Source organism: Talpa occidentalis, unplaced genomic scaffold, assembly GCF_014898055.3.
Source record: "Talpa occidentalis isolate TD23 unplaced genomic scaffold, MPIMG_talOcc4v2.1 talOcc4.8, whole genome shotgun sequence".
Taxonomy (NCBI): domain Eukaryota; kingdom Metazoa; phylum Chordata; class Mammalia; order Eulipotyphla; family Talpidae; genus Talpa; species Talpa occidentalis.
In genome coordinates this window covers 12,692,463-12,718,293 of record NW_023605194.1, presented here as the reverse complement: position 1 = coordinate 12,718,293, position 25,831 = coordinate 12,692,463, and the positions used below count along the sequence as shown (strand labels likewise).

The 25,831-nt window shown below is 41.3% G+C and overlaps 1 protein-coding gene across 2 annotated transcripts in view; it reads right to left on the bottom strand.

The window, feature by feature from the left end:
- GPAM (glycerol-3-phosphate acyltransferase, mitochondrial) overlaps window positions 1–25,831 on the bottom strand; it is a 50,415-nt gene that overhangs the window by 17,035 nt on the left and 7,549 nt on the right. Inside the window, exons 1-5 of one of the 2 annotated variants that reach the window (XM_037497661.1) lie at window positions 8,450–8,519; window positions 6,590–6,720; window positions 5,013–5,135; window positions 2,776–2,849; window positions 543–656 (exon numbers count right to left, since the gene is read on the bottom strand). In XM_037497661.1, coding sequence (XP_037353558.1) covers window positions 543–656; window positions 2,776–2,849; window positions 5,013–5,135; window positions 6,590–6,691 — 413 coding nt within the window. In that variant the 5' untranslated portion in view covers window positions 6,692–6,720; window positions 8,450–8,519. Of the gene's footprint in view, window positions 1–542; window positions 657–2,775; window positions 2,850–5,012; window positions 5,136–6,589; window positions 6,721–8,449; window positions 8,520–25,831 lie in introns of those variants that run through there. The other variant, XM_037497660.1, reaches the window with a different exon arrangement.

The following is a 25,831-nucleotide window of genomic DNA, read 5'->3' as shown; positions in this document are numbered from 1 at the left end:
CATCAGAATGACTTCTTTCCCACTCCATCTGTGTTCAACACAGTCTCTTCCATTTGTAAGCATGCTCCGCTGGGAGCTCTTAAGGAGATTATCTTATTCTCCTGAAATGTCTAACAATGACTTTCCAGTATAAGAAATTGTGCCTGTATATCCAATAATTTTTTTTACAGAAATATCAAATTTACTTCTCTCTTGGCTATAAAATAGAAAATTTAATGTCCCCATTCAGATTACAGAAAATTTAACAGAACTCTGGACATATGTGCATTTCTGAACTCCAATTTACCTTTCATGTATTAGAAATTGAACCAGCAGTTAATCTATAAAACATGACTGCTATTCCCACGTGGTGCTGTTCACCAAAACCATCTGTTCTCCTGCCTTTCCTTGGCTTCCTTTAGAATTTATCATTAAATTTTTAGAAACACAAACACCTCTTGAGACAGAGTTCCAGAGAAAATGAAGGTTAAATAGGACAATACTTTCCCACTCCCACATCCCATTGCTGCCCCTCCCCTTCACAACAGCACCCCCACCCTTACCTACTGCTGTTCAGGACATTTTCAGTCACATTAGTGGCAAACATGCCTTTATGGGCATCTCTCTCTTGAACAAAAAGCACATAAGAAAGACACCTTGCAAGCCATCCTCGGTGCCTGCAATGTGAAAATAATTTAGTGGAGAACTACTCTGGGAACACCGAAAGTAAGCTACTTCAATTCTACGGAGGTATAAAGCAGTCTCATTTCATCTAATCCTGGTTTGAGTTTCTACTACAGAAAATTCTTCTTAAATAGTTCAGGATGAGACAATTTTATTCCTAATATCTTTCATGTACTCTCAGTTAAAATTTAAACTTGAGAACTGTGTATTAACCTGCCAGAAATTAACACAAATATAAAAACAAAGAAATAAAAACATCCTTATTACTATCATATAAAAGCAAGTATGTTGATTACTATATAGTATATCACTATAGCTACAGGCTATTGAAAGATAATTTGGAAATCTTTTCCTACCATGAAGGGTAATTTTTTAAAATTATACTAATACTTCCAGTATATATACTAGAAAACTAAACCTAATTAGTACTAATACTTCTGACTTACAAATTCAATAGACAAGAATAATCAATTCAGAAGTCAAGGATAAGGGGACAATGATCTGAATATGTGTAAGCTGGACTCATGAAGCCATCAGTTACGACTTATCCTTTTTAAACATTTAACATACCAAAGGAATAGTATATATTTCAATCAGTGTCAATGACTGTGCTGTTTGGATGGGGGATGGAGGACAGGGATCTCAGAATAAGAATGCTACAAACCTTCATTATGCAATGATTTGAAATAAAAATCATTTGCAATGGTTATATAATGCCTCAGTATCACTTCCTCCATGATGACGTTCATATAGACAACAGAAGATTTCAAATAAAAATTAATTCTGAAAAGATGCAAAAAGTCCTTTGTTGAGGAAAAGTAATGTGAGGGGGAACTATTTATGAATCACTTGTTCCTTTCTCTCTCCTTCCTGACATCCTCTTTTTCTCCCTCCTTTCCTCTGTCTCAATTCTCTGAAAACTTGGCTCAATTTGCTAAGTGTTTAAACTCTTTAGTGAACATTTTCAGGATTACCATGTAATGTACAAAGTCCAAGATCTCTATGAAATCTCTTTGCAAATTGACTGAAAGGTGTGTGTGTTTGTGTGTGTGTGTAAAAATTCTAAGGCTTTGCTTTATATAACATACAGAAGAGCTAAATAGCCAAGTCAATTACACAGGCAGCTTATTCCATTAAAAACTTTCACACTGCCTAGTCAAACATAGCATATGCTTTTTCCCCTTAACCACATTCAGTTGAAAGCAAGCAACCCTTTGGGTTTATATGTAAAATGTCTACTACATAAAGAAGAAAAAATTATCAGATTCCTTCTTTTAAGATCATGTCAACAAAGATGGAGAGGAATTCAGTGAATCAGAATGTTTCCTTTCTCATTTAAATTTAGGAGGGCATAAGAAAGAGAAGGGTAGCAGTGGAATGAGGAATAACTATGTCCACTAACTTTATAATTTGATTTAAAAAAAATCTTAACTAATCCAAGTATTTCTCATGACTTGAGCCTACTGCTCACCATCTCTAGACATTTACTCTCACAATTACAAAGCTGGTAGCATTTTGGGCTGCCATTTCTCTCTTACCTCAAGACTCACACACAACTGTCCTTCCCCCTTCCCTTATCCCCTAGCCTAGATTCACATAAAACAAAGCCTCTTTTCTCTCACTCTGGTGTGTGATAGCCCACACTCATATGCCTAGACTTTGGAAGTAAGAATTCTAAGTCTTGAGCAAATAATAAATCAAGAAAGATTTGTCCAAAAGAGGAAAATATCTTCTAAAACTATAGATTTCAATTGGCTATTCTTCTTTATAAGTGTAAAATAATCATAATATATCATAAGACATTCAAATCTATATCTCCCCTCAACCAAAGCTTTTTCATTTTGGCACAGTTCACATGCAAAACCAATAGTTAAGTTAGAAAAAGCCGTAAGTGGTGAGTATGAAAATATGTATTATATAATTACAACAGGGATATAGTAATAGGACTCTCAAGTGATTATACTGCTTTAAATTTTTAGATAAAGCCTCTTATGTCAGAAGTTCATTATACTATTAACTCTCAAAAACAAAGATTCTGGAAGTATGTTAATTAATTATTATGGAGTTTTTTATTTTCAAGATTTATCTTAAGTATAAAAAATTTATTTTTACCTTGTGTGAGTTTCATTGATATAAATAACATTCCGCAAACCCAAAGATGGGATACTGGGGTTGAAAAACTTATCCTGCATAAAACAAAATAAACATTGACATAAATATACAACTGGATTACTAGTCCTCAATGACTTTTCTAATTCAAGCATAAAGTTAGGCATTGCTTCAAAAACCCAAGTGGTGATGAAAAATTCTGTTTTATTAAAAATTACTTTTTAGCCTTTAAAGAAAGTCACAAACTCAAAATTAATTCCTTAACACCTAACAGAGAAGATATCCCCTCTCCCTTTACTACCAAATTTCCTCCAACTCAAAAGGGTTGAAGCTACTAATAGGTTAGATCACTGACAGGAGCGCTGGATATTGCATAGTTTCCCAAACAAAAATACTGTGCTAAGTACCATGTAGCTGCTGTTAAGTTTATTATCCCAAAAATCCTAACGCCAAAAAAAAAAAAAAAAAAAAAAAAAAAAAACCACATTATACCCATTTTATAGATAGGAAAACTAAGCCGGCAGAAGTTTAGGATTCAATCCTTGATCTTGTACCAGAGTTCAGACATTTATTCCCCTAAGAGAATTACCTACTTAATGAAAAAAATGTATGGTTGGAAGTCACCTCTTGACATTTATCTTGAAAGATAATCAAGAAATCTGAAAAGAGTCTATACTTTTACCAATGTGGACAATAGGTAAACTTACCACAAATAAATGCTAAGAAACATTATGTATACCCAACAACAGATACAAAATTCTTAAGTGAATCTCTTTAGAGAAAAGTATTATAGGATTTCAGAAACAGGGTAATAAATATTTATTACTATAAAAATTGTCAAATAAAAATTATTTTTAAAAATCTAAAAGATTTTGAAGATTTGAAGATCAAGTTCAGTCTATCAAAGATCAAGTTTAGTCTATCGCCATTCTTAGGCAAAAATCAATTTCTTTTATTATACTATTCACCTATCTCCACTCCATATCATCATCACCACCAAATAATTTCTCAAGAACCCTCTCCTGACTTATAAACACATTAGATTTAAGGTATTGTTTTGATCTTTGAAGCATTCAAAATTAGAATTAGATGAGCTGCCAGGTCTAAAAAGAAAAGCCACATGACAGTCTATTTAGATCTTTATTTCTACTGACATGTTAATCTGAATTGGCCATACTCCTAGTCTAGAAATTTCCATGATCCTTCAATCCTTCCAAATTCTTACAACAAGGCACTTGTGATTAAAAGGAATAATATTTGTATCAAAACATTCTTGAGAAGACCCGAATATTTAACATACACTGCTTGGGTCCCACACAAGTCTCTCCCCTGTTAGTAAATCCCTTAATACCAGATTCAGAAATCTACTTCCTGCCAAGCCAACCCTGAATAGAACAGCACAGTTAGCTATTCACACAGGTTACAAAAAGCCTTTATCAATGACAGGCAATTAAACTGCAGAGTTTCTATGTCCTGATAATTGGTCCAGTCCAACCAAAGCTAAATATCCAGGCATAACTCTTAAGAAGTAACACTACTGCCTTAGAGCGCAAGCACATCAGATGCTACATGCCTGTTCCACCTCATTCCTCTGGCAAGCTGCCATGAGAGCACGCCTTTCCTCCAAACAACTCTCCTCAAAACTACACTGTAATGTGGAAGATTCTGCATGACTTGTGTTTTGTTTTTTCACCAATACATACAACATACTCACATATACTTTTTCTTAAATCTTCACTGGAACATTTTTATTAAATCTTCACCCTAACATTTTATCGGCCATCCTTCACTATCACAGAGACCCAACAACCTTGGCAAAGGAGAGTAGGGTAACACCACTGCTTTAACTTCTTACTCTCTCCCATTATCTCTGGCTCATTTTGTAAGGATATTAACATTAAGTGCTAAAGTTCACTATCTAAATGTTACATGAAGATTCCCACTAACTTTGAAAGACTAAATGGAAAGTAAGATCTATTATCTGCCTAAACCATACTAAAACTAAAAAGGATCCCAAGTATCATCTGGTAGCAATCATTGGGCCAATACTTACTAAATAAATAATAGAAGAAAATCTCAGTTGACATCTTTACTTGGAATATTTAGTTTATAAACATGAGCCTAAATTCTAAAAATAAATTAAGGCCATTAAAATTACACAAAAACAAATTCATATGAAGATGGAAATCTGTGTCACACATTTCACTTTTATAAAGGTCAATAAGCAATATCAATCTTACCCAGCTCTGAGGAGTACAGGAATAACAACATCTTCCAACAAAAGGTCTCTTCCGGCTCATTAGGCCTTCTTTCCATTTTAGGGTTGCAGACCTGAAGACAGTTGGTCTGAAACCACACTCACCCTAAAATATTAAGGAAAAAATAGTGTCTAAATAGCAAGACAATTATATTTGTCCACTTGATATCTAAAACTAAGATATTTCAAGTAGAAGAGAAACTATGACATATTTTTCCTCAGGTTGTATGTTTCTCAAAGGTATTTTCATTCAAGATACTCCCTCCATGATCAACACTTGGAACAAAGCTTAGAACACAGGCAAATGTTGAGCACCTAAGAATAGTAATAGCTGGCAACAACTGTTGAAAACTCAAAGGATCATTCAAAGGTTTAAAAACAAAATTGTAAAAGGTCAAATCACCTTCTGACAGTAGCAGAATGAATAAGATCCAACTTCTGGATCCCTATGTTAACAGTTAGTCCACCTTGAATCACACCCTCCAACAATAACAACAAAGATCTTATATCTAATAAGCAATGTAACATGAAATATTTTACTTTAAATGAAAAACAAGGTAAATTTATATAATATTTCTTCTTCTAAAAAGAAAGTTTAAAGGCGGGAATTAAATTTTAGCTATACTCTCCAATTATGGTCAATCTCTGGTCTTCTGTTCTTAACATTTTTGTTTTAATTTTAAGTTCAGCAGTTGTTCAAATCCCACTGACATAACATTCCCCAAAATTATCTCCCAAAAAAACCCCACAAACTTTTTTTTTTAAGATTTATTTATTTATTTGTTTGTTTATTTATACAAGAATCGGGGAACAGGCCAGATGCGCCAGGAGGGTGAGAAGATTCACCAGAGACAGAGCAGGGAACAGAACAGGTACACTGACCGAAATACACTGCTGAGGAGAGCAGCGGGCAAGACAGGAGAGGTCTGCTGTGCCATGTGGGACCCTCGCTGGTTGACCGGGATTGAACCAACGCTTCAGAGGCTGCGGACAGCTTCATAGCGCAGGCGCTCAACCACCTGCGCCACCAGGGGAGGCCCCCCACAAACTTTTTTGGCCCAACATCATTTTTTATAAAGCAAATAGTATTCAGAAAAATTTAAAACATGCCACACTATATAGAAAAAATAACACAAGAAAATATATGCCCCTTGGGTTGGTGTTCACACTAAAATTTGTTTTCTATTTTTAATTTTTAAATCTGATTTCCATTTTAAAAAATTCAAACTTATTAAATATAATTATAAAAAATTACAAAAGAAAAATAAATCTTTTTATAATTACACTGCCCAAAACAACTGCTAGTTCTTTTTTCTATACAGAGTGTTCTTTTTTTAACATAAGCACTGTGCTTAAATTTCTTATCCCATTTTTTTCTTCCCAATTAATATAATATAAAAATGTTTAAATATTAGACTTACAATCTATTAGCTAGAGGCAGTTTCTGTAGCTATTAATCTCTATTTGATAGTATGTTGCTTCCAGAATTTCCACCTTAATCAATGACATTGAAATGAACATCTTTAGGTTGAGTGCTATTAACCCATATCTTAAACTTACCCATTCCTCGCTCGCATGCTTACATCGACCAACACTGTATTCTGATGAGTTTGGCAGATAAGAAACATCTATTGTGCCAAGGGTCAGTGTAGATTCATCCATGTCACAAGTTTTAACTCCCAAATCATGTGCTATAAGAGATATACACCACATAAGTTAACAAGGAACCCAAATTTCTGACCGCTACATTATTTTGTTCTAAAATAGGATATCAGATAAACTACGGAAGCACTTCCATCATGTTTAGTCAAAGTGTAAAAATGAACTTTGATGTATTTATATGAACTTGGTTAAGCTGTCTTGATTTTTCTAATCAACATTTGTATCTTCAGACTTCCTGAATAAAAGTTAAGAGTTTTCAAGAGTAAACAATAGTTTCTTTCAAGTACATGACAACAAAATGATTTCATTTGTATTAATAAGAACAGTCCCTGGAAGTACAAAGTCATATTGATTGAATTAAATATGTTACATGAAAACAAATAAGTAGATAATTTTTAAGAGTTATATGCTAAGAATTTCTGGTCACATTATGCAGTGTAAAATGGGTAAAGACAATGAGTGTTTCTTCTAGTTCCCACTTAAAGTGAATTAAGCTCTACTTTTCTTGGGATCCTTTAAGTGAAATATCTGCACTTCTACATTCTACATATCTACAAAACTAAAACAAAAGCACACTGTTTTAAATTTTTTGATTTGTAAGTTTTCACCCTTCTCAATAAGCATTTTCCTACCCTCAGAGAAAATGTTCCTTAACAGTGAACAGCTTATGAAAATAAAGATGTTAACCTAAAATAGAAAAACTTTACAACATATCCTCAAATTATTTTAGTATTTGGCTATTTCTCACCTGGCCTTAAATTCCTTTAAAACCTTGGCAGGTCAAGTCCAGGTTAGCAGTATTCCTTAGAGGGCATATTCTCATTTGTTTTACAATCCCCACATGAGTTCACTGCCATAACTGTTATTCTCACATAACTATCTCTGCCTTTATTTTAATGTAACGATCTAACATAATGGGCGAGGGAAGAAAATAGTAAAGCAATGCACCTGGCATGAAAGCTCTTTTGTATGCTAAAACCCAGCTACACTCAGGTGCAGAATGTGGCTACAACAGGGGGAGCCCTTTGCCGCCTGAGAAAAGAGGCGCCAGCCCCAATAATGCAGGGAGGAGGAGCGAAAGAAAAGTCTTGTGCCAATAGGAAGTCCACGCTCAATTCTCCCTCCCCTCCGCGTTTACTCAAGGTCAGTAGAAGAAAAAAAAAAAAAAAAATCCCAGAGGCGCTGGACTACGGGCCGAAGCGAGGCAGCCATGGGTTAAGGAAGGGACAGGCGCGGGAGGGCCAAGTCTGAAGCCAAACATCTCGAGTTCAAATCCCCACTCCTTACACCTGCGTGACTTTGGGCAAGTGGTTAACTTCCATGCCTTGGTTTCCCCCTCTGGAAAATGGGCATACTGTGTCGAGTAAGGGCATACCCTTACTTGAGTTGCTGGAGGACTGGCCACTGCATGTAGGGCGCAGCGTCTGGCACACCATGAGCGCTCAGTCCAACCACCCGACCATGGAACTGAACTCCACGCAGGGGCTTCCGAGCATCCCGGCTGCCTACAGGCCAACGTCAATGTCCCCGTTCCCTCTACAAGCGCAGGGTACGGAGTCCCCAGGATCTCCCTCCTCCCCAGGGCCCGCCCTGCCGAAGCCTGGTCTCCCCGGGAAGGAACCACCCGACCCCACAGCCCCGCATGGGCAGTGCCTCGTAGGGGGATCCCCAAGGCTCGGAGGCGGGAGCAGGGGGGACAGACCACCCGGACAACTTGCAGGTGTCACGCTGGATGGGGCGGGGAGAGCGACGACCCACCTGTCCCGGGCTCCCTGCGCAGCACGAGCAGCCTCCGGCGGGCCGCAGCACACTCCGAGCCGGCGGCGCGCGCCTGCAGCTCCGCGCTCCAGCTGCTGCAGCTGCCTGCACTTAAGTCTCCGCTGGAGCGGACAGCAGTGTCGCGCAACGGTGACGCCACCGGCGCCCAGGAGTGACGAGTGGCGCCAGCTGCTGGCTCTGGGCGTGGGAGGGGCCGGTGGGGGCGAGGCATGGGCGGGGCCGACCAGGGGCGGGGAGTGGGCGTGGAGGGGCGGGGCGTGGGCGGGGCCAGGTCCTGCAGAGCCGACAGGCGAAAAGTGTGCTTACCACGTGTCTGAGTGACTAAGTGTAGCCTTCAAGTGGCTAAGACTGGTTATTCGGCCTGAGCAGAGTCACGAGAGTGTGCATGTGTGCGTGTGTGGGGGGGGGGGGGTCGCCTAAGTGTTCTCTGTGTGATCTGTGCTCATCTGGCAGTTCGTGTCTCCTCAGGAATGTGTGCGTGGGCTGTCTGGGTTTATGTGTGCTCCGTCTTTTATATTTGTAAGACTCTGCAGAATTTATTAGGGTTGGGAGGGGGAGATCGGCATGGCCTTGTGTAATTTCCCTAACAATGAGTGAGTTCCTTTCCCTTAAAGGAAGAAAATGAAGTATTAAAAGAGAAACTAGGTTTGAAAGAGCCCTGGTCCAAACTTGCCCAGGTGTAACCCTTGAGATAAAATGACAGATTCTTTCACAATGTTGGTCAAGCCAGTGACAAGGCCAGTGGTTATCAAGAGCATTAGGAATTAAGGAAAAAGATAACCTTTTAAAGGAGCTTAAGCCACAGGCATTAAGTATGAACAGCTGAGAATACAACGATGCTTGAAACATAATCCCTACCCTTATGCCTCTGCTACCAGCTTCGTTTCTTCTGTACACACCAACCCCAGCCCTCTCTTCAAAAAATCTTTGTCCATGTTCACCATCAGAAACCATCCAGAGCACCCCATGGTCCAAATATCTCAGCCTGGAGCATGTGTCCTCCACAGGTAGACCCCTACTTTTCCCACTATCCTCCAGCAGAAGCCCCTTACTTTCAATTATCCATTTGTCCCTGGTGAAGCCAGAGGCACTCATACTCCTAGCAGTGCTCACATTCTTCTCTAAATTCTATAGTTCCTTCCTAAACTAGGTCCCCAAACCTTCCTAGTCTCACCACCGCTCAACAATCATGCCCTCCTGTGAAATCTGATAAATTTACTTGGGCACCACACTTGGGTTTTTATCAACTTGTATCAACCTTCCACAAGATTATAAACTTATCAATGCCACTGCTTTGCCTCAGTCTCCTAAGTGACTCCATGATGCTTTGTTAGCGTAAGACAATAGATAACTCACTGAAACTGAGGGACAAGAAGAAAACCAAAAATGTCTTCTCTCAAACTTTCTACTTCTGTTTATAAATCCATCCCAAATTGTAGGCCTGTCCCTCTTTTGAAACAATCCAATATAGTAGAAATGGCTATTCATATAAGAATAAATTTTGAGCTTTTGAAATCAAAAATTCTGTCTTTACTATATATACCCCTTACCTGCAATCACCCAGCAAAGTACTCAAGGCCTATTTTGACAATAGGTGAATTCTAATCCCAAAGCTTCATAAATTTTTTTTTTAATTCTATCCTGACTGATAGAGGTGTTTTTTTTTTTGTGGGTTTTTTTTTTTTTTTGGATTTATTTATTTATTTATACAAGCGCTGGGTACAGTACGAAGCACGGGAGTGTGAGAGAATTCACCAGAGCCTGAGTGGGGAACAGAACAGGCAGACTGATGAAATACACTGCTGAGGGAAGCAGTGGGCATGGCAGGAGAGGTCTGCATACCATGTGAGACCTTTGCTGGCAGCCAGGGATCGAAATGGCGCTGCAGAGGCTGCGGGCTTCTTTGCAGCCCAGCGCTCAACCACTGCACCACCACAGGAGGCCCATAAATTTTTGATACAGATTAGTGGTATCTAGCAAAAAAAGAAAAAGTAGAGAAAACAAAGTGAGGTCTCAGGATTTGAAGACATCACTAAAGAGAAAGTAATGAAAAATGAAGTAGGGACAGAACTAAAATGTAATACAGATAAAAAAATTACCTTGTCTAACATAAATTTCACTTGTAGGAAACTCCTCAGCAACACCCATTGCACAAGGGATTTTTACTGGACTTATACAAGTAGATTGCAATGCAAGGTGTTTCTGGTTACTTAATAAGAACTGTTTTGGAAACAAGTGACACCCTTTGCAATCTGTTTTATCAACAGAACCACAATAATTTATGGTAATCCACCTAGCCAATATGGAGCAACAAAGACTGAATTAGCTCTCCAGCTAAGTCAACTTAAAAAGAAAAATAACAAACAAATAAAGCAGGCAGCAGCAGTACAAGACAACAGGCCAGTGGTCCAGGAGGGTGGGAAGACACATACAGGTGAGCACGGTGATTGCCTCACAATGAGTGTCACCAAGCAGCAGTAAGGAGAGAGGGAACTCAGGAAGAGCTCTGAAGATATTCTGAGTTGAGGAGCTAGAACTGGAAGACCAAGATAGCCAAAGCAGGAAGTAGAATCTAAGAGGAGAGCTAAAGAGAGGGAGCCCTGGAGACCAGCAGAAAGTCTTGCTCTAGTCTTCAGCAGGTTTGTATATGAGCGTGAGGAAGCTACCCAAGGCCAGGAAAGAATCTAGACAGAGAGAGAAAACAAGCACCAAAACTTGCATGGGGCAGGGAATCATTCCTGTTCTCACAAGCCAGAGTGGAAGGTACCCAGTGATCATACAGGACCAGGAATAAGGCCTGATCCTGGCACCCAAACTGGAAAACCACATAATTTATGATTCAAAAGGTCTTGGCTCAGTAGAGGAATAAAATCTACCCTAGAGGAAATGCTGCTTTGGTCCTACAGAACAAATTTAAAAGCTCGCCCCAAAAGGATCAAAAAGTTTTCAAGAACAAAGTGTCCTAAATCAAAGCACAAGAGTACTTACAAGAAATCAAAAACATCCACCACCCAACAAGGTGAAATTCACAATGTCTGGCATCCAATCAAAAATTATCAGGCATGCATAAAATAATCAGGAAGGAATGACCCATATTGAGAAAAATAATTCATTTCAAAAAGTCACAAAAACGATAGAATTGGTAACCAAGGATATAAAAAAGCAATTTTGGCTGTATTCTATATGTCCACAAAAGTAGGGGAAAGATTAACCATATGAAGTAAAGATGTGGAAAAACTTTAAAAAGACCCAAACCAAGCATCAAGAAACTATAAAATCACTGTCAAAACATTACAACACATACAAACTCCACTGGTGTGAGACTAACAGCAGATTAAACATTACTGAGAAAAAGATTAGAGAACTTGAAAACATTTCAACACAACTCCTAAGGTGACTACTGATTAAATCAAAACAAAGAATTGCTGCTAATATACTAATAAAGAAGAATCATTTTTTAAAAATCTCAATGAATCCAAAAGAAGATTGTTGGAAAGAGAGGAATGAAGAATAGATGGGACAAAGAGAAAGGTCACAGCAATTTGGTAGATTTAAATCTAAACACATAAGCAATCGCCCCAATTAAAAGTCAAAACTTGTTAGACTAAAAATAAATCAAGAATCAACTATATACCACCTATAAGAACATCACTTTAAATAGACACATAAGTTAGAAAACAAGAGGTCGAAAAACAATTTACCATGCTAATGCTAATCAAAAGAAATACAGTTGATTACATTAGTATGAGACAAAAAGGATTTCAATGCAAAGAATATTACCAGAAATAAAGACGGTCACTTCATGCTGTTAAAGAAATCAATCAAGAGGAAAAAACAACTTTAAACATTTCTGTATCTAATACAGAGCTTCTAAATAATGACTCCAAGACTTACAAAATTGCAAAGAGAAATAGAGAAAACCCATGATTAAAAACAGCAATTTCCTGGGGCCTCCCCGGTGGCGCAGCGGTTGAGCGCTGGGTTGCGAAGCTGCCCGCGGCCTCTGCGGCGCCGGTTCGATCCCCGGCTGCTCCCTGGCCACCGGAGGAGGGTCCCACATGGCGCGCAGACCTCTCCTGCCGCCCGCTGCTCCCCTCAGCAGTGTCCTTCGGTCCTTCTGCCTGCTCTGTTCTCCGCTCTGGCTCTGGTGAGTTCTCTCACCCTCCCGTGCTTCTGACTGTACCCAGTGCATGTATAAACAAAAACAAACAAATAAAGAAAGAAAGAAAGAAAACATGCCTCCACTCCTCTCTTTCAATACCTGGCAGAGCAAGTAAGCAGAAAATCGGTCAAGACACACAAGACTTGTACAATACTACACACCAGCTTGGCATGACTGACCTCTACAGAACATTACATCCAATAAGAGAACATCATTCTTTGAGTACATACAGAACATTTACCAAGACAAACCAGTTCTGGCCATAAAACAAATTCTCAATAGATTTGTAAGGAATTCAAATCATATAATACATATCCTCCGGCCGTGATGGAAATCTGAAATCAGTAACTTAGAGGGATCTGAAAAATCCCCAAATATTTGAAAACCTGCACACTTTCATAAAAATGGTTTTAAGGAGAAATAAAAATGGAAATTAGAAAGTACTTGGAATTGAATGGTAATGCAAACACAGCACTTCATGATGTGAGAGATGTAGGTGAGCAGTACTTAGTGAGAAATTTATACCAGTGAAACAACTATGTGAGAAAAGAAGAAAGAGATGAACTGGAAGTGGTGACCATGGACCTGGAGAAATCAGACCCCTTCTGACTCACTTTTAGCCCATTTGTGGCAGATGAAGATGTCAATTTGACTGAAAAATGCTTCATTAGTAGATCAAGCCCAAAACTTTAAATAAAGCAAGCAAGAGGCAGTCAGACTTCTGGAAGATCTGTCTTGGCATCTCCTACCCAGTGAGCTACAGGACAAGCTCAAGTCCCCCCACCCTAGGAAGGAAGGCTGGCAGGAACTAGGGAGGGTTCCAGGCTCCCAGCTACTGGCTGTTCCCAGGGCAGGGCACCAGATCTGGAGGGGATCTGGGGCACTGGGTGGGATAACTAGTAGAGCAAGGTCATTAGGAAATGAGCCTGTAAGTCTTTTTTTTTTTTTTACAACTATTAGCTCATCCTTAAGAAATGAAAGGTATTTATTCCCCTTGTCCCAGAAGTATAGGCCGGCTCTGAGGTTTAGGTCTGAAGTTTCCCAAGTCGTTAGGAGAAGTTGCATTGTTAATAGCCTTTTGTTACTGAAAACCAAAAACAGTCAAGCTGGGGTTGGTCACCAAGAAGAAAAAACCTAAGTGGGTCTTCTTTTTCCTGTGCAGCCAAACTGCATTGTGGGAGGAGAAGTTTTATGAGGAGGGATGTAGGCCAGCACTGCCCAGAGACACTGACTGCCCAGGGGCTGAAGATTGAAGGTTGAATGTGGTGCAGATTTGAGATCGCCCCATCGCAGGCCGACAGGTGGTGCATCTTCAGAAGGAGGGGAAGGCTGTGAAGAGTTAGAGCCTGTGGTCTTGGGAGCCTCAACAGGGTCTTGGCCAATGGCCGAGCATGTTGTCATAGGATGGAGCCTCATGTTCCCAGCAGAGCCCAGGCAAGGAGCAATGATGAAGGAGACCAGCCAGAAGCCGGCCAGCGCCTCTACTTTCACTTTCTGCACAGGGGCCAGGGAAGCCGTGGGGAAGGGAATCGCAGATGTGAACTTCCAGAGCCCCTTGACATGAGTCATTTAAAGACAGATAATAAAATGTCCATTCATTCACAATACACTGACTAAGTGCCCAAGTGTAGTTTTAGGCACTGAAGCTACAGAGATGTCACACACAGATCCCACACTGATGACCCCGAGTGTAGTAACATCCTGTGGTGTGTTGGAAGGAGGAAGGTAGGGAGAAGGTAATACACAAGCAAACAAGATCGCAGCAAATTGCAGAACATGCAATGCAGAGCCTAGTGGCATCTGTCACCAAGGATGCCAAAGATGACTACAGGGGTGTGAGAAGACCTGGCCATGAAAGCAGCCCAGAAAAGACCTTTCCAAGTACAGGGAGAGCCCCAAGAGATGTCAGAGCTTGGCAGAGAGAACTGAAGAAAGGCCAGTGGGGGCTGGACTAGAATAAGAGGACACATGGCAGAGGGAGGGGCTGGGAAGCTAAGGGCCAGATAAAGCAGGACCTTTTGGGTCATAGTAAGAAAGTGGAAAATTAAAAATAATTTTTAGGGCCTCCCCAGTGGCGCAGCGGTTGAGCGCTGGGTTGCGAAGCTGCCCGCAGCCTCTGCGGTGCCGGTTCGATCCCCGGCTGCTCCCCGGCCACCGGAGGAGGGTCCCACATGGCGCGCAGACCTCTCCTGCCGCCCGCTGCTCCCCTCAGCAGTGTACTTCGGTCCTTCTGCCTGCTCTGCTCCCCGCTCTGGCTCTGGTGAATTCTCTCACCCTCCCGCGCTTCTGACTGTACCCAGTGCGTGTATAAACAAAAAAACAAACAAACAAATAAAAAAATAAATAAATAAATAAAAAAGCAAAAAAAAAAAAAAATAATAATAATTTTTAGACATGAGGCATGAATGTCATGGAAAAATTTACATATCCTTAATGTAAAGATTAGAGTAGGATGAATCAAAACAGATGTCCAGGTGTATGGTTTTAGGCAAGCTGGAAGGGGGAGAAACAGGCAGTGATTTAGGAGTTATGATGTAGGTAGGGGCCTGCCTAGGACAAATCAGCAGCAGGGAATCTAGGTAAGAGGAAAATAAGGACATTGTGTAAGCTACCATTTACTGAGCACTTACTGTGCGCCAAACACTGTTCTAAGTACTTCACGATCTCAAACAATCCTCAGAATTAGTCATGGCACAATCTAGAAAACAGAACTCATGCTAGACAGCTGGTATTGGGGCTTTACTACGGAACGCTATGAAAAAAAGCTCTTGAAAGAGCTGACAGGACAAAATGGAACCACGAGGCAGCCTAAAGACTGGCAGCCATAGAAAATCATTGCCCCCTAGAGCTGGGGTGATAAAGTGAGGTGTCAGAGCCAGCAGCCGGGAGGTAGAGCCACCGAGGTGACAGTGGGACCAAGGACAGAAGGGCTGCCTGGGAGAACTGACACCAGAGCTGCCACTGCTGGAGACACCACCTGAAGAAGAGGGATGCCCTCCTGGCTGTTCCCTTTACTGCCTTCCCGTTACCTGCTTCTTGGCTGTAGCAACCTGCAGGGAGCTGAAAGAATGCGTTTGCAGGGGGCACCTCCCACCCCGAACACAGAAGAACGGGGAAGACTGAAGAGTGCATCCTGGACAGGCAGGCAAATGAGGGACCTATCCTCCCAACACCCTCGTGAACTTGGAACTATTATTACCCCCCATTTTTCATATTGGTAAACTGAGGCACAGGGAGGGGTTAGTTGACTCTGGTGTATGGCGGAACCCCAGTGTGAGTTTAAATCTATCTGATGATAGAGCCCAAACACATAACTGATATGTTTTCTTTTTAATTTTTTTTATTTTATTTTTATATTCCCCATACAATTGCAACCCCCTTATTTTGACCCCAATCCCTGATATGTTATTCAGCCAGTTTAGTGAGAGCCTGGGCATTAGGACGGGTTCGCCAGTCTGAAAAGCAAAAGTCTTAATGTTAAACATGATTCCATGACAGAACAGAAGATATTAACAGAAGAGGTGGAGGGGTTGGCTTAAGAACTAAGCTGGTGGTCCAAACTCAGACTGAGTCTGCAAAAGCTTAGAGCCAGATGACCTTGGTTCAAATCTTGGTGGTGCCACTACTAGCTGTGTGATGCTGGACAAGTTACTTAACCTCTCTGAACCCCAGTTTTCTCATTTTTAAAGTGGATTCCCTAATGTCCACTTACTTGTTGGATTATTTTGAGGTAAAATGAAATAATGTATGGAAGATAAATAATACAGAGGTAAGATTCACTAAATAGTAACTATTATTACCACGATTATTGTTAATCTTCTCTTGCAGACTCTAGAGGCAAATAGAGATTCTATTCTTTTGAGCTTGAATCCTGGCAAAGATTATGATCTTAAATTTTTGTAACTCATATGAACCCTTAAGGTTACTTTATTCTTGGAAGACTGTCTCTGTATCAGTCAAGATGGGCTAGGTTATGATACAGTAACAAAGGTCTCAGAGTCTTGAGACAAAGTTTATTTCTTATGCTATTTGTAAACAGCAGGTTTTTATAGGGGCTCTGCTTGTAAAGATCACGGTGAGGGGCTCCTTCTTTCATGTGCTTCCTTCATGGCTGAGACTGGGGACAGAGAAAGTAGAAAGCCACACATGGACTCTCAATCCACATCCAACTCTGATGCCATTTTGTTAGCTACAGCATCACAGATCAAGAAGTGCAATCCTACCACATGTCCAAAATAAGATAACCCACAGTGGGCCTCCCTGGTAGTGCAAGGGGTTGAGCGCAGCACTGTGAAGCTGTCTGCAGCCTCTGCAATGTGAGTTCAATACCCAGCCAGGGAGCTACCCACATGGCACAGCAGACCTCTCCTGACTTGCCCGCTGCTCTCCTCAGCCATGTGTTTCGGTCAGTCTGCCTGTTCTGTTCCCTACTCTGTCTCTGGTGGATCCTCTTACCTGCCACACCTCTGGCCTGTACCCCAGTTCTTGTATGCATAAATAAATAAATCTTTTTTTTAAAAAACACCTTTTTAAAAAAGTAAGATAACCCACAGTTACGACCTACCCCAATGTCTGTCAGAAATAAAGTAAATACAGCTTGGTCTGGATAAAGCAAACTTTCCATTTGGGGATGAAGAGACTTATGTCTCTAACAACCTTCTAACAAGCCAGACTACAATGCATGACATCTTCAAAGTCTGTCTTTGTTGTACCCAGAATTGCATCCCTAAAGACAACATGTCTCTTAGGCAATTTTTTGTTCCTAAATATTAAGAACCTTTCTTTGAACATCACTGTTGGCTCTTGGAAGACATTATTGAAGATGAGATGGTGGCTGGAAACAAAGTGTCTCGACCTCTGGAAAGGACATCTTACACAGACTAGCACTTGCACACCTGGACCTAGCCAGAACCTTGCTGTTGGGTATTGATGCTTGTTGAACAAGTTCTGGTATAAGCAACAAGGCCTTCCTGGCCTTGCACAACCCAGTGTTCTCCCTGACTTCATTCTATTTACCTGGGTTTTATTCATCTTTGGCTGGCTCAAGGCTCTGTTTTGTTCTTACTCCTTTGTAGAACAGAAATCTAGGTATTGTTAACTTCTCCCACATCCAATCCAACACGAACTTCTGCAATTTTACCTTCCAAATATATCTTTGAATCCAGCACCCATTTACTTCCCTCTCTACCTGCACTGTCCCAATCCAGGCCACCACCATCTTCCCTGGGAGGTGTAACAAGTTACTGCCTGGATTCCACATCTGCTCCCCATCCACCACCCTCCCAAACACGCCACACATCAGCCAGAATGAACATCAGAAAATTCCACCATGTCAAACAACCTCATTTCTCTGCTAAATTTCCACCCCAACTGATAGAAATCTTTTCAATTATTCTTTAGAGTTTTTAGGACAAAAACTAAAGCCTTCAACGTGGCCTCTACTGCCCAGCTCTGCCTGACTTTGCCAGCATCACCACCTCGTCTCCTCCCTCTGGCCCGTTCTATCCCCGGTTTGGGCCACCATGGCTTTCTCTCACTCCCTCAAGAAAGATAGACCCTGCCCTGCTCTTGCACACATTGCTTCCTGTGCAGGCAGTAGTCTCCCCCCTCAGCAACCCTTTCCTCTCTAATCTGTACTTCATAGCATGCCTCAAATTCTGTCTCCTCTTGAAAACTTAACTGACCCTGAGACTAAGGCCCCTGGTCACATGCTTTTCTCCTGCAGGACTCGTCACTGTTATAATTTAATACCTACTTGTAGAAGTGGTTATTGACTATGTGCCTCTCCCCCTTCAATGTCATTCTTGACTTCTCCTACTACCTTCCTCTGTATTGCATGCACCTAACAGTGTCCCCACCAAAACAGATGCTCAATACTCTGTTGAATGTCTAAATGCAAGACATGGTTAATTGACATATTAATCAAGGAGAATGTGATGGTCCTGGACAAGGATACCTCCAGAAATAGATGTGTTCAAGGGGGGATGTATGAGCTGTACAGTTTGGGGGACTCAGGACTTACAGGCATGGTGGAAAGGTATATATCTAAGCTTAATAGAGGGGAAGCAGAATTCCCATTCATATCCATCACCACTCCTACTCCTTGAGCTAGATGAAAGGGATTAGAGGGGGCAACATACTAGAAGGGACCACAGAGCCCAGCTCTCCAGTGGTAACCAGCAACATTGTGTGGGGGTCCAACAGGAAACAGTACACCCCAACTAAGAACAAGGCAAAGCAGAGGCAGAGAAGCAGACACACAGTAGTTCTGAAGGAATTGGAAATAACTGAAAAGGAAAGCAGGGCCTCTGTGGAGGCGCATGCGGTTGAGCACAGCATTCTGAAGCTGTCCGCAACCTCTGCAGTGCCGTTTCGATCCCCGCCAGCCTCGGAGCAACCCACATGGCGAGCAGACCTCTCCTGTCTCGCCCGCTGCTCCCCTCAGCAGTGAATTTCGTCAGTCTGCCTGTTCTGTTCCCTGCTCTGTCTCTGGTGAAAACTCTCACCCTCCGGCACATCTGGCCTGTACCCTGATTCTTGTATAAATGAAAATAAATCTTTAAAAAAAAAAAAAGCACACGACTGAGACAGACTTACTTTTATTTTCCCCCTCTACAAATCAATCTTTACCAAAAAGGAAAAAAATAAAAGCTTATGAAGAAGATGAAAATAAAATAGAGCCACTGTGCATTTAAATGAATCCTTCTCAAAGGAGCTGGGACTAAGCTAAAACCTCACCAAGTCTTATAGGGAAGATCAAATTCAATTTAACTAAAGTTTCATTTTAAAAGAGTTTTTTAAAGAATTAATTTTAACACTATGATACTGCTGATGGATGGCTCATTGAATCAGGCCCTTCATTCAATTAGGGTGAGTTGTAATTTGTCCATTACTGCCACATGTATAATTCTGTTTAGGAGATTAAATTATTACATAGTTATGTTATCAAATAATTTTATAGTAACTTTTCCCAGAGACTCAGTGCAAGCCTCCTACCTCACCTCTATAAGTCATTGGAATACATATGTAAATTTAGCATAATTGACTGATTAACAAACCTTAAACCTTTATTAAGGTTTGGAATTAAACAAATGTTAATATCCACAATGTTGGTTTTTCTCTAGATTATTTATAAGTGAGGTTCCTAGAGGATAGTTTGTCTAAATTTCTAAGTCACCTGCTCAGTAACTGCTGAATAAATATAATCTAGGTAAAGGGTGAATTATAGCTAAAGTGCCATCAATTGATTGAATTCTGGAATGAATGAAATTTTCACCTCCCAGAGATAAGGTTTGGTTGACTTTAAGGGTTATGGCATACCTTATTCTGCACAGCATGAATTTTTGAGTGGGGATAATAGTTATAATAATAAAATTATCTGCTGGTGAGTAAGCCCATTTTAGAAACCACAGCGACTCTTAGCCAAATCCTAATTAATCAGATCAGTCAGCTGGTTCTCCTCTGCATATGACCTGCAATCTGTTCTTATTCACGAAACCAGAAGTGGCACATGCCAGAATCCTGTTATTAATTAGGTTCATGCTTCAAGATTACACCATGGCCACCATTCAGACACATCCAAAATGATAATTATTCTGAACCATTCATTAGAGCTTGACAAACTCCATTATCCACAACTGTGAAAGGTCTTGGAATGCTGACTGCTAACTCAATATATGGTTTCAGTTTCCCTGTTGCTCATTTTCTCATGTGTAAAACAAGACTATTAATAGTACCTACTATTGTAAGGATTGCATTAAAACATGCAAGGCACTAGGACAGTGCCTGGCACACAGTAGGTGTTGCGTAATGTTTGCACCTATCATAAGAGTTCCTAGCAAAATCTCTAGTCCCCTACAAAGAAAATCTTCATTTGATCCAGTTATCAGTCATTTGCTTTCATGTGTCATGATTGATAAACGTGGTATTTTAGAATCATAGTCTTCTCTGGCTTCTTCTCCAATAGGCATTCCTCTTCCAGTTACAGATTTACATAGAGCTTTTCCTTGGTAACTATATCACCAACAGAACAAGGATGGTCTTGAGATCACTAACTAGTGCCCAGCTTTTTTTAAAGTCAGGGAACACTGAAAATCTCATGAGAAAAACAGGACATTGGAAAAGTTTGCATTCAGTTTCAGGGAGTTCATCAACCCCCTCCAAGGTCATTGTGGACCCCAGATTAAGAATCAGTGTTTGAAAGCAGGGCCTAGAAGACAGTCACATTTGGAGCCTGTTCTTTTCATGGTGGCGAACTCAAAACAAGACAGAAGCACATACTTAACGCATTGTAAAGGAACCACGAATCATGATGTAGCGGGTAAGGCCTTTCCAACAGTGTTCTGATGCTGATGAAGATGATGGAGGAGAATGAAGATAAGAACAAGAGGGGGAGTCATCACCCCAAATGGATAGAGTTAAGCAAGCTATAAGTATACTTTTACCTTGAAGTGAGGCAATTCTGCCTGGTGCTTTGGGCTCGGCTGCACAGCACAAGGGTTGTTATTAACAACTCTGCAGGCAGTTTGAGGAATTGATTTTATCTATAGCTTTTTTTAACTTTTTCTTTTTTCTGAAACTTTCTTTTAAAACTGGAGCAACTAAAATATTAGCCCTGGGGCTCTTCACGCATGTTGAGTGATTCAAGCACAAAAGAAATGCTAATTATGGGAACTGAGCTGCGAATTCTGAGTGACCCTGAGAAACAAAGTGGTTATCTAGTGGTCTTAGGTTGCTAGAAATTTCTTAAGAGTGTTTTAAAATTACCTTAACTGATGTTCACCTTAAATGCTCCACCTAGAGAGGTTTTAAAGGCTCCTGATAAGGAATGAATTCAAAGAGGTAATCTCATGGGCCAGGAGATCTTTGGGGTGAGTCAGGGGTACTGTAAGGAGAAAATCCTCAGCTGGGGTGGCAGGATAGGCTTGCCACCCCCAAAAGCTGCCACTTGGACTTGGGTCCCTGCTCCAGCCCTGCTTCCACCAGGCACCAAGGCCAGGGACCAAAGAGGAATAATAATTTAATTTCAACAGAGGTCACAGAATGAGGACAAGGACCCAGTTACATTTCTGTCCCATTATGATCTCAGGTTGCCTTTAAAAGCCTTCTCAGGGTCTGCAAGGACCTCTGCTCCCTCATCCTCTACCATCCTTCCTTCCCTCACTCTGCCCTAGTCCCAAGGCCAGCTCAGCCCTGGCTCAGAGCCTCTGTTTTATTGCCTCCTCTGCCAGGAACATTCTTTTTCTAGATACTTGCATGGCTGACTCATTCTTACATTTAGGTCTTAGCAACTTTCTGTCCCTTGCCTTGTCACTTTCTTTCCTATCATCCTATTTTATTTATAGCACTTATCATCATCTGAAAATAATTTGTGGATTTGTTTCCATCACAGTGTCTATTTTCTCCTTTAGAATGTGAGCTCCATGAGGGCAGGGGCCATTTCTGCTGCAATCCCTCCTGTAGGCTCCCCTCACACCAATCTCAACACAAAGAAAGCACTAGACATGCATTTGTTGGAAGGCGGAATGAGTGATGATAGCAGTGACGATTTATTGAAGATATCCTCTCTGCCAGTCTTGGGCTGTAGAATGTTACAGCTCACTAGATTCTCTGCACAGTCCTACAAGATAGGTGCTCCTCTGTGATCTCCATGCTCTGGATGAGGCTGCAGAGATCTTAGACAGCTTTTCCAATGTCAAAGCTAGCCTGTTGTAGGCCAGCAGGTGCCAGGACCTGATTTGCACCTAGGCATGTGTGACACCAACACTCATGCTCTAAATCAGGGGCTGGTACCCTTGTTTCAAAGGGCCTGATAATATTCAAGATTTTGTGGTTCCTACGGCCTCTGCTACAACTACTCAGGTGTATTGTGGAATGAAAGCAGCCGTAGAGGACAAATAAATGGACTGGACCATGTGCCAATAAGACTTACTGACAAAACAGAAAGTGGGCAGGGCATGGCCTGGAGTCATCATTTTGGATCTCTCCTTTAAGAAATCACTCTGTGCATACTGTGCTAGACAGAGGGGCTAAAATAAGGGGGGGATTAGTAGTCAAGCATTAAAATATGTGCTTTGTTTATGCAAAGTCTGCTTCCCATAGGAAAGATAGCAGAGGGATAAATGAAGTTAAAAAGGCAAAATAGGAAAGTTCTGGTAGGAATTATGATCACTGATTCAACCTCCATCTAAACTGTAGCCATCATGTTGAATGACTGGCTCATTCAAATGAGTTATTCTATCTTAAGCAAGGTTCCATTCATATAGTAATTATACATAATTTCAGTCTTCCTTCTCAAGCACATGCACTTGTTGATATTTGCAAGAGGAGAAAGAGGAGCTAAGGATCATGGGTCTGAGCCAACCCAGAGAAATCTCTGGCCACCTTATTGGGAAGGTGAACAGGATTTGTGCTCTTAGTGATTCAGAGTGGCGCTTGAGTCTAATTATCGTATTAAAGCTAAAGATCAACTCACCAGCCCCTGGGAGCTGGCCTGGAAGGCTAAGGCCGAGCTCTGAGAAGCAGGAAGACAGGGGCAAAGGCAGGGGTTTCCACAGTGCTTGGCGATGTGTAAGCGATGGGCTGTGTGGGCTGGGGCCCAGAGGATGTCGGAGTGGTAGGGGGCATGGACAAAGCTCCTCTGGGCACTTTGCTTTTCTCTTGGGCCATCCTAGGTCATTGGAAAGATATTGCACAAAATATTCCTTTCTCTTACTCTGAAGAAACTGTCTCTCTGTAACCAATACAAGATACCGACACCAATAGCTGCATTGCCCTCAAATTGTATACAAATTTCAAAACTTGGCCTTTAAATATTTGAGCAGGTGACAAAGAGGCAACCTTTAGTCATGCTCTTGAACATTCTAGTCCCATCTGCCTGAGGAATATTTTGTGTAATGTCTTTCCAATGACCTAGAGAAAAGCCCAAGAGAAAAGCAAGATGCCCAGAGGAGCTTTGTCCACCACCTCCAGTTTAGCAAGAGCCCTGCTAAGTCAATTAAAGTGGAACCCCCACCTTTGCTTTCTGATCAGGTTCCTCATGCTCTGCCAACCCCCAGGTGATATCTGATCACCTGGCCTGTCTTCAGGAAAAATTCCTGCCAAGTCTCCGCTTAGTAAATTTCCATCCCCTGGACCCTCACCTACTTCATGGCTACAAATTCTAGCTTGTGTGGGTGCTATTCAGAGTTGAGGCTGATCTCTCTCCCTTGCTGCAAAATCCCATTGTGGTGCTCTCTATCCTGGTGGGGGTGGGGATGAGGGAAGTCTGCCTTACCATACTTCACAAGTGCCATTGGACATTTTTGTCTTTAGCACAGGAAAGCAGCCCTGCCTGGTAGAACCAGCCTCGGAAGGGGGATCTAGCAAAGCAAAACTACCCCAGCCCTGTCTTTCACTAGGAATGAGATTCTGGGCTCCCCTTCTCTCAAGAGCTCCTCTTTCTGGGCCTGATTTCCTCTCAGTAACAGAGTGAGTCCATCTCATACCTTTCTGTCTATTCAAACATCCATTTTTGTTGTCCACTGAATGTCTGTTATATTTATTATTGCTTAGAGTGACTACTGAAGATGATACATAACATTAATAAAAATAAATCTCTATTGTTTATTTAGTATTTACCTGGATTGTGCCATGTGCTTTCAATTATTCTATTATTTAATTCTCACAACCTCCTTATGAGGAGGGGCCCTTGTGATCTCAGCCTTCTCTCAGATTGACAGCTGAAGTTGAGCAAGGTGACATATATTTCCATGAGCAAACAGAGAGTAAGTAGCAGAGCTCGGATTTGAACCTCAGCCTTTTTTTTTTTTTTTTCAAGAACTGTGCTCTCTTTGTATTCCCTATGACCCCTGGTTAGGCTTTTATCCAAGAGGAAAATGCAGATTCAAGCTCCATTATCATGAACTCCTTATTACTATGCCATGATGCATGTCATCAAATCAGATTACCAAACATCAGGATGTTTTTTCTGGAGCAGAGGGTGTAGGAGGTGCCTGTATGTGGACAATGCATGCTGTCTTGGGCACAGTCTTTGCCCTCGAGACACTTAGAACCCAAGGGAGGTGATAAAACCTATGGTCCAATCCAGGCCGTAGGCAGAGCACTGGTAATGAGGCAGGGAGCGAAGGTCCCCTCTGCCTTGATTCCTTATTGCTGTTGACATGCACCAAAACAAACAAAAAACTATAAAACAATGGTGTCTGCAAATCTCTACTTACTCGAGAATCTTTTTCTTTTCTAGAAAAAGGCAACCCCTTCAAGGATAGACCAAATCAAAACTCTGGTATGCAAAAGATTGTGGGGCTCTCCTTGGAAGAAACAGTGTGGGTTTCTAAGAAAACATGTGGACAATGGCCTGATCGAGGGGGAATGTGGGGGACTCGTGGCGGGAGATCCTAGAGAAAGCAGAGCCAAGCTGGCAAAGTTCATGGTTTTCACAGATCTGATTTTTTCAGGAATAGGGGAGAGAAAAGGAGGAGTTTAGTTATTGAATGTCCACTATGATCTAGGCGCTTCTCTAGAGACAGAGCACTAGGTCCTGCCGACAATGTGCCAAGTTGATGTTTTACAGAGGAAGCTAGTAAGAATTCAAGCAGGCCTTCTATCTCTTTCTCTTTCTTATTCCACCTTAATGCCTGTGTAGATATCTTGGTAGCTCTCAATCAGAATTTCCTGACATCAATGGTACTGTCTCATTAGAATAACTGTAAAATATTGAGGCTGCAAACCTACTCCAGAGCCTGGCAAATAGCAGGACCTCAGTAGGATAGGACAAATGAACAAGGCTTTAATGTGGTTTCTCAGACCGAAGTAAACATCATCTGACCCAACAGTTCTCAAGTGGGGGAGATTTTACCCTCAGGAGGCATACTAGAGATACATTTGATTGCCACAAAAGAGGAGAGTGGGTACCCTACTGGCATAGTAGATGAAGGCCAGGATGCTACTGAATGCACAGGATGGCCCCACAACAAAAATTAACTGACCCCTGATGCTAATAGTGTCAAGGTTAAGAACTTCTCCACTAATCCAATAAGTATTTTGTACAGATGAGGAAATATGAATCAACAAGATAAAGAGACTTGCCCAGGGTCATACACCTGATGGATGGCAAAACCATGATGAGAAACATCCCCTGAAGTCTTCTGTCTTCTTGCCAGATCTGCAGCTGCTGGCCAGCCAGAGGGCTGCCTCCTACC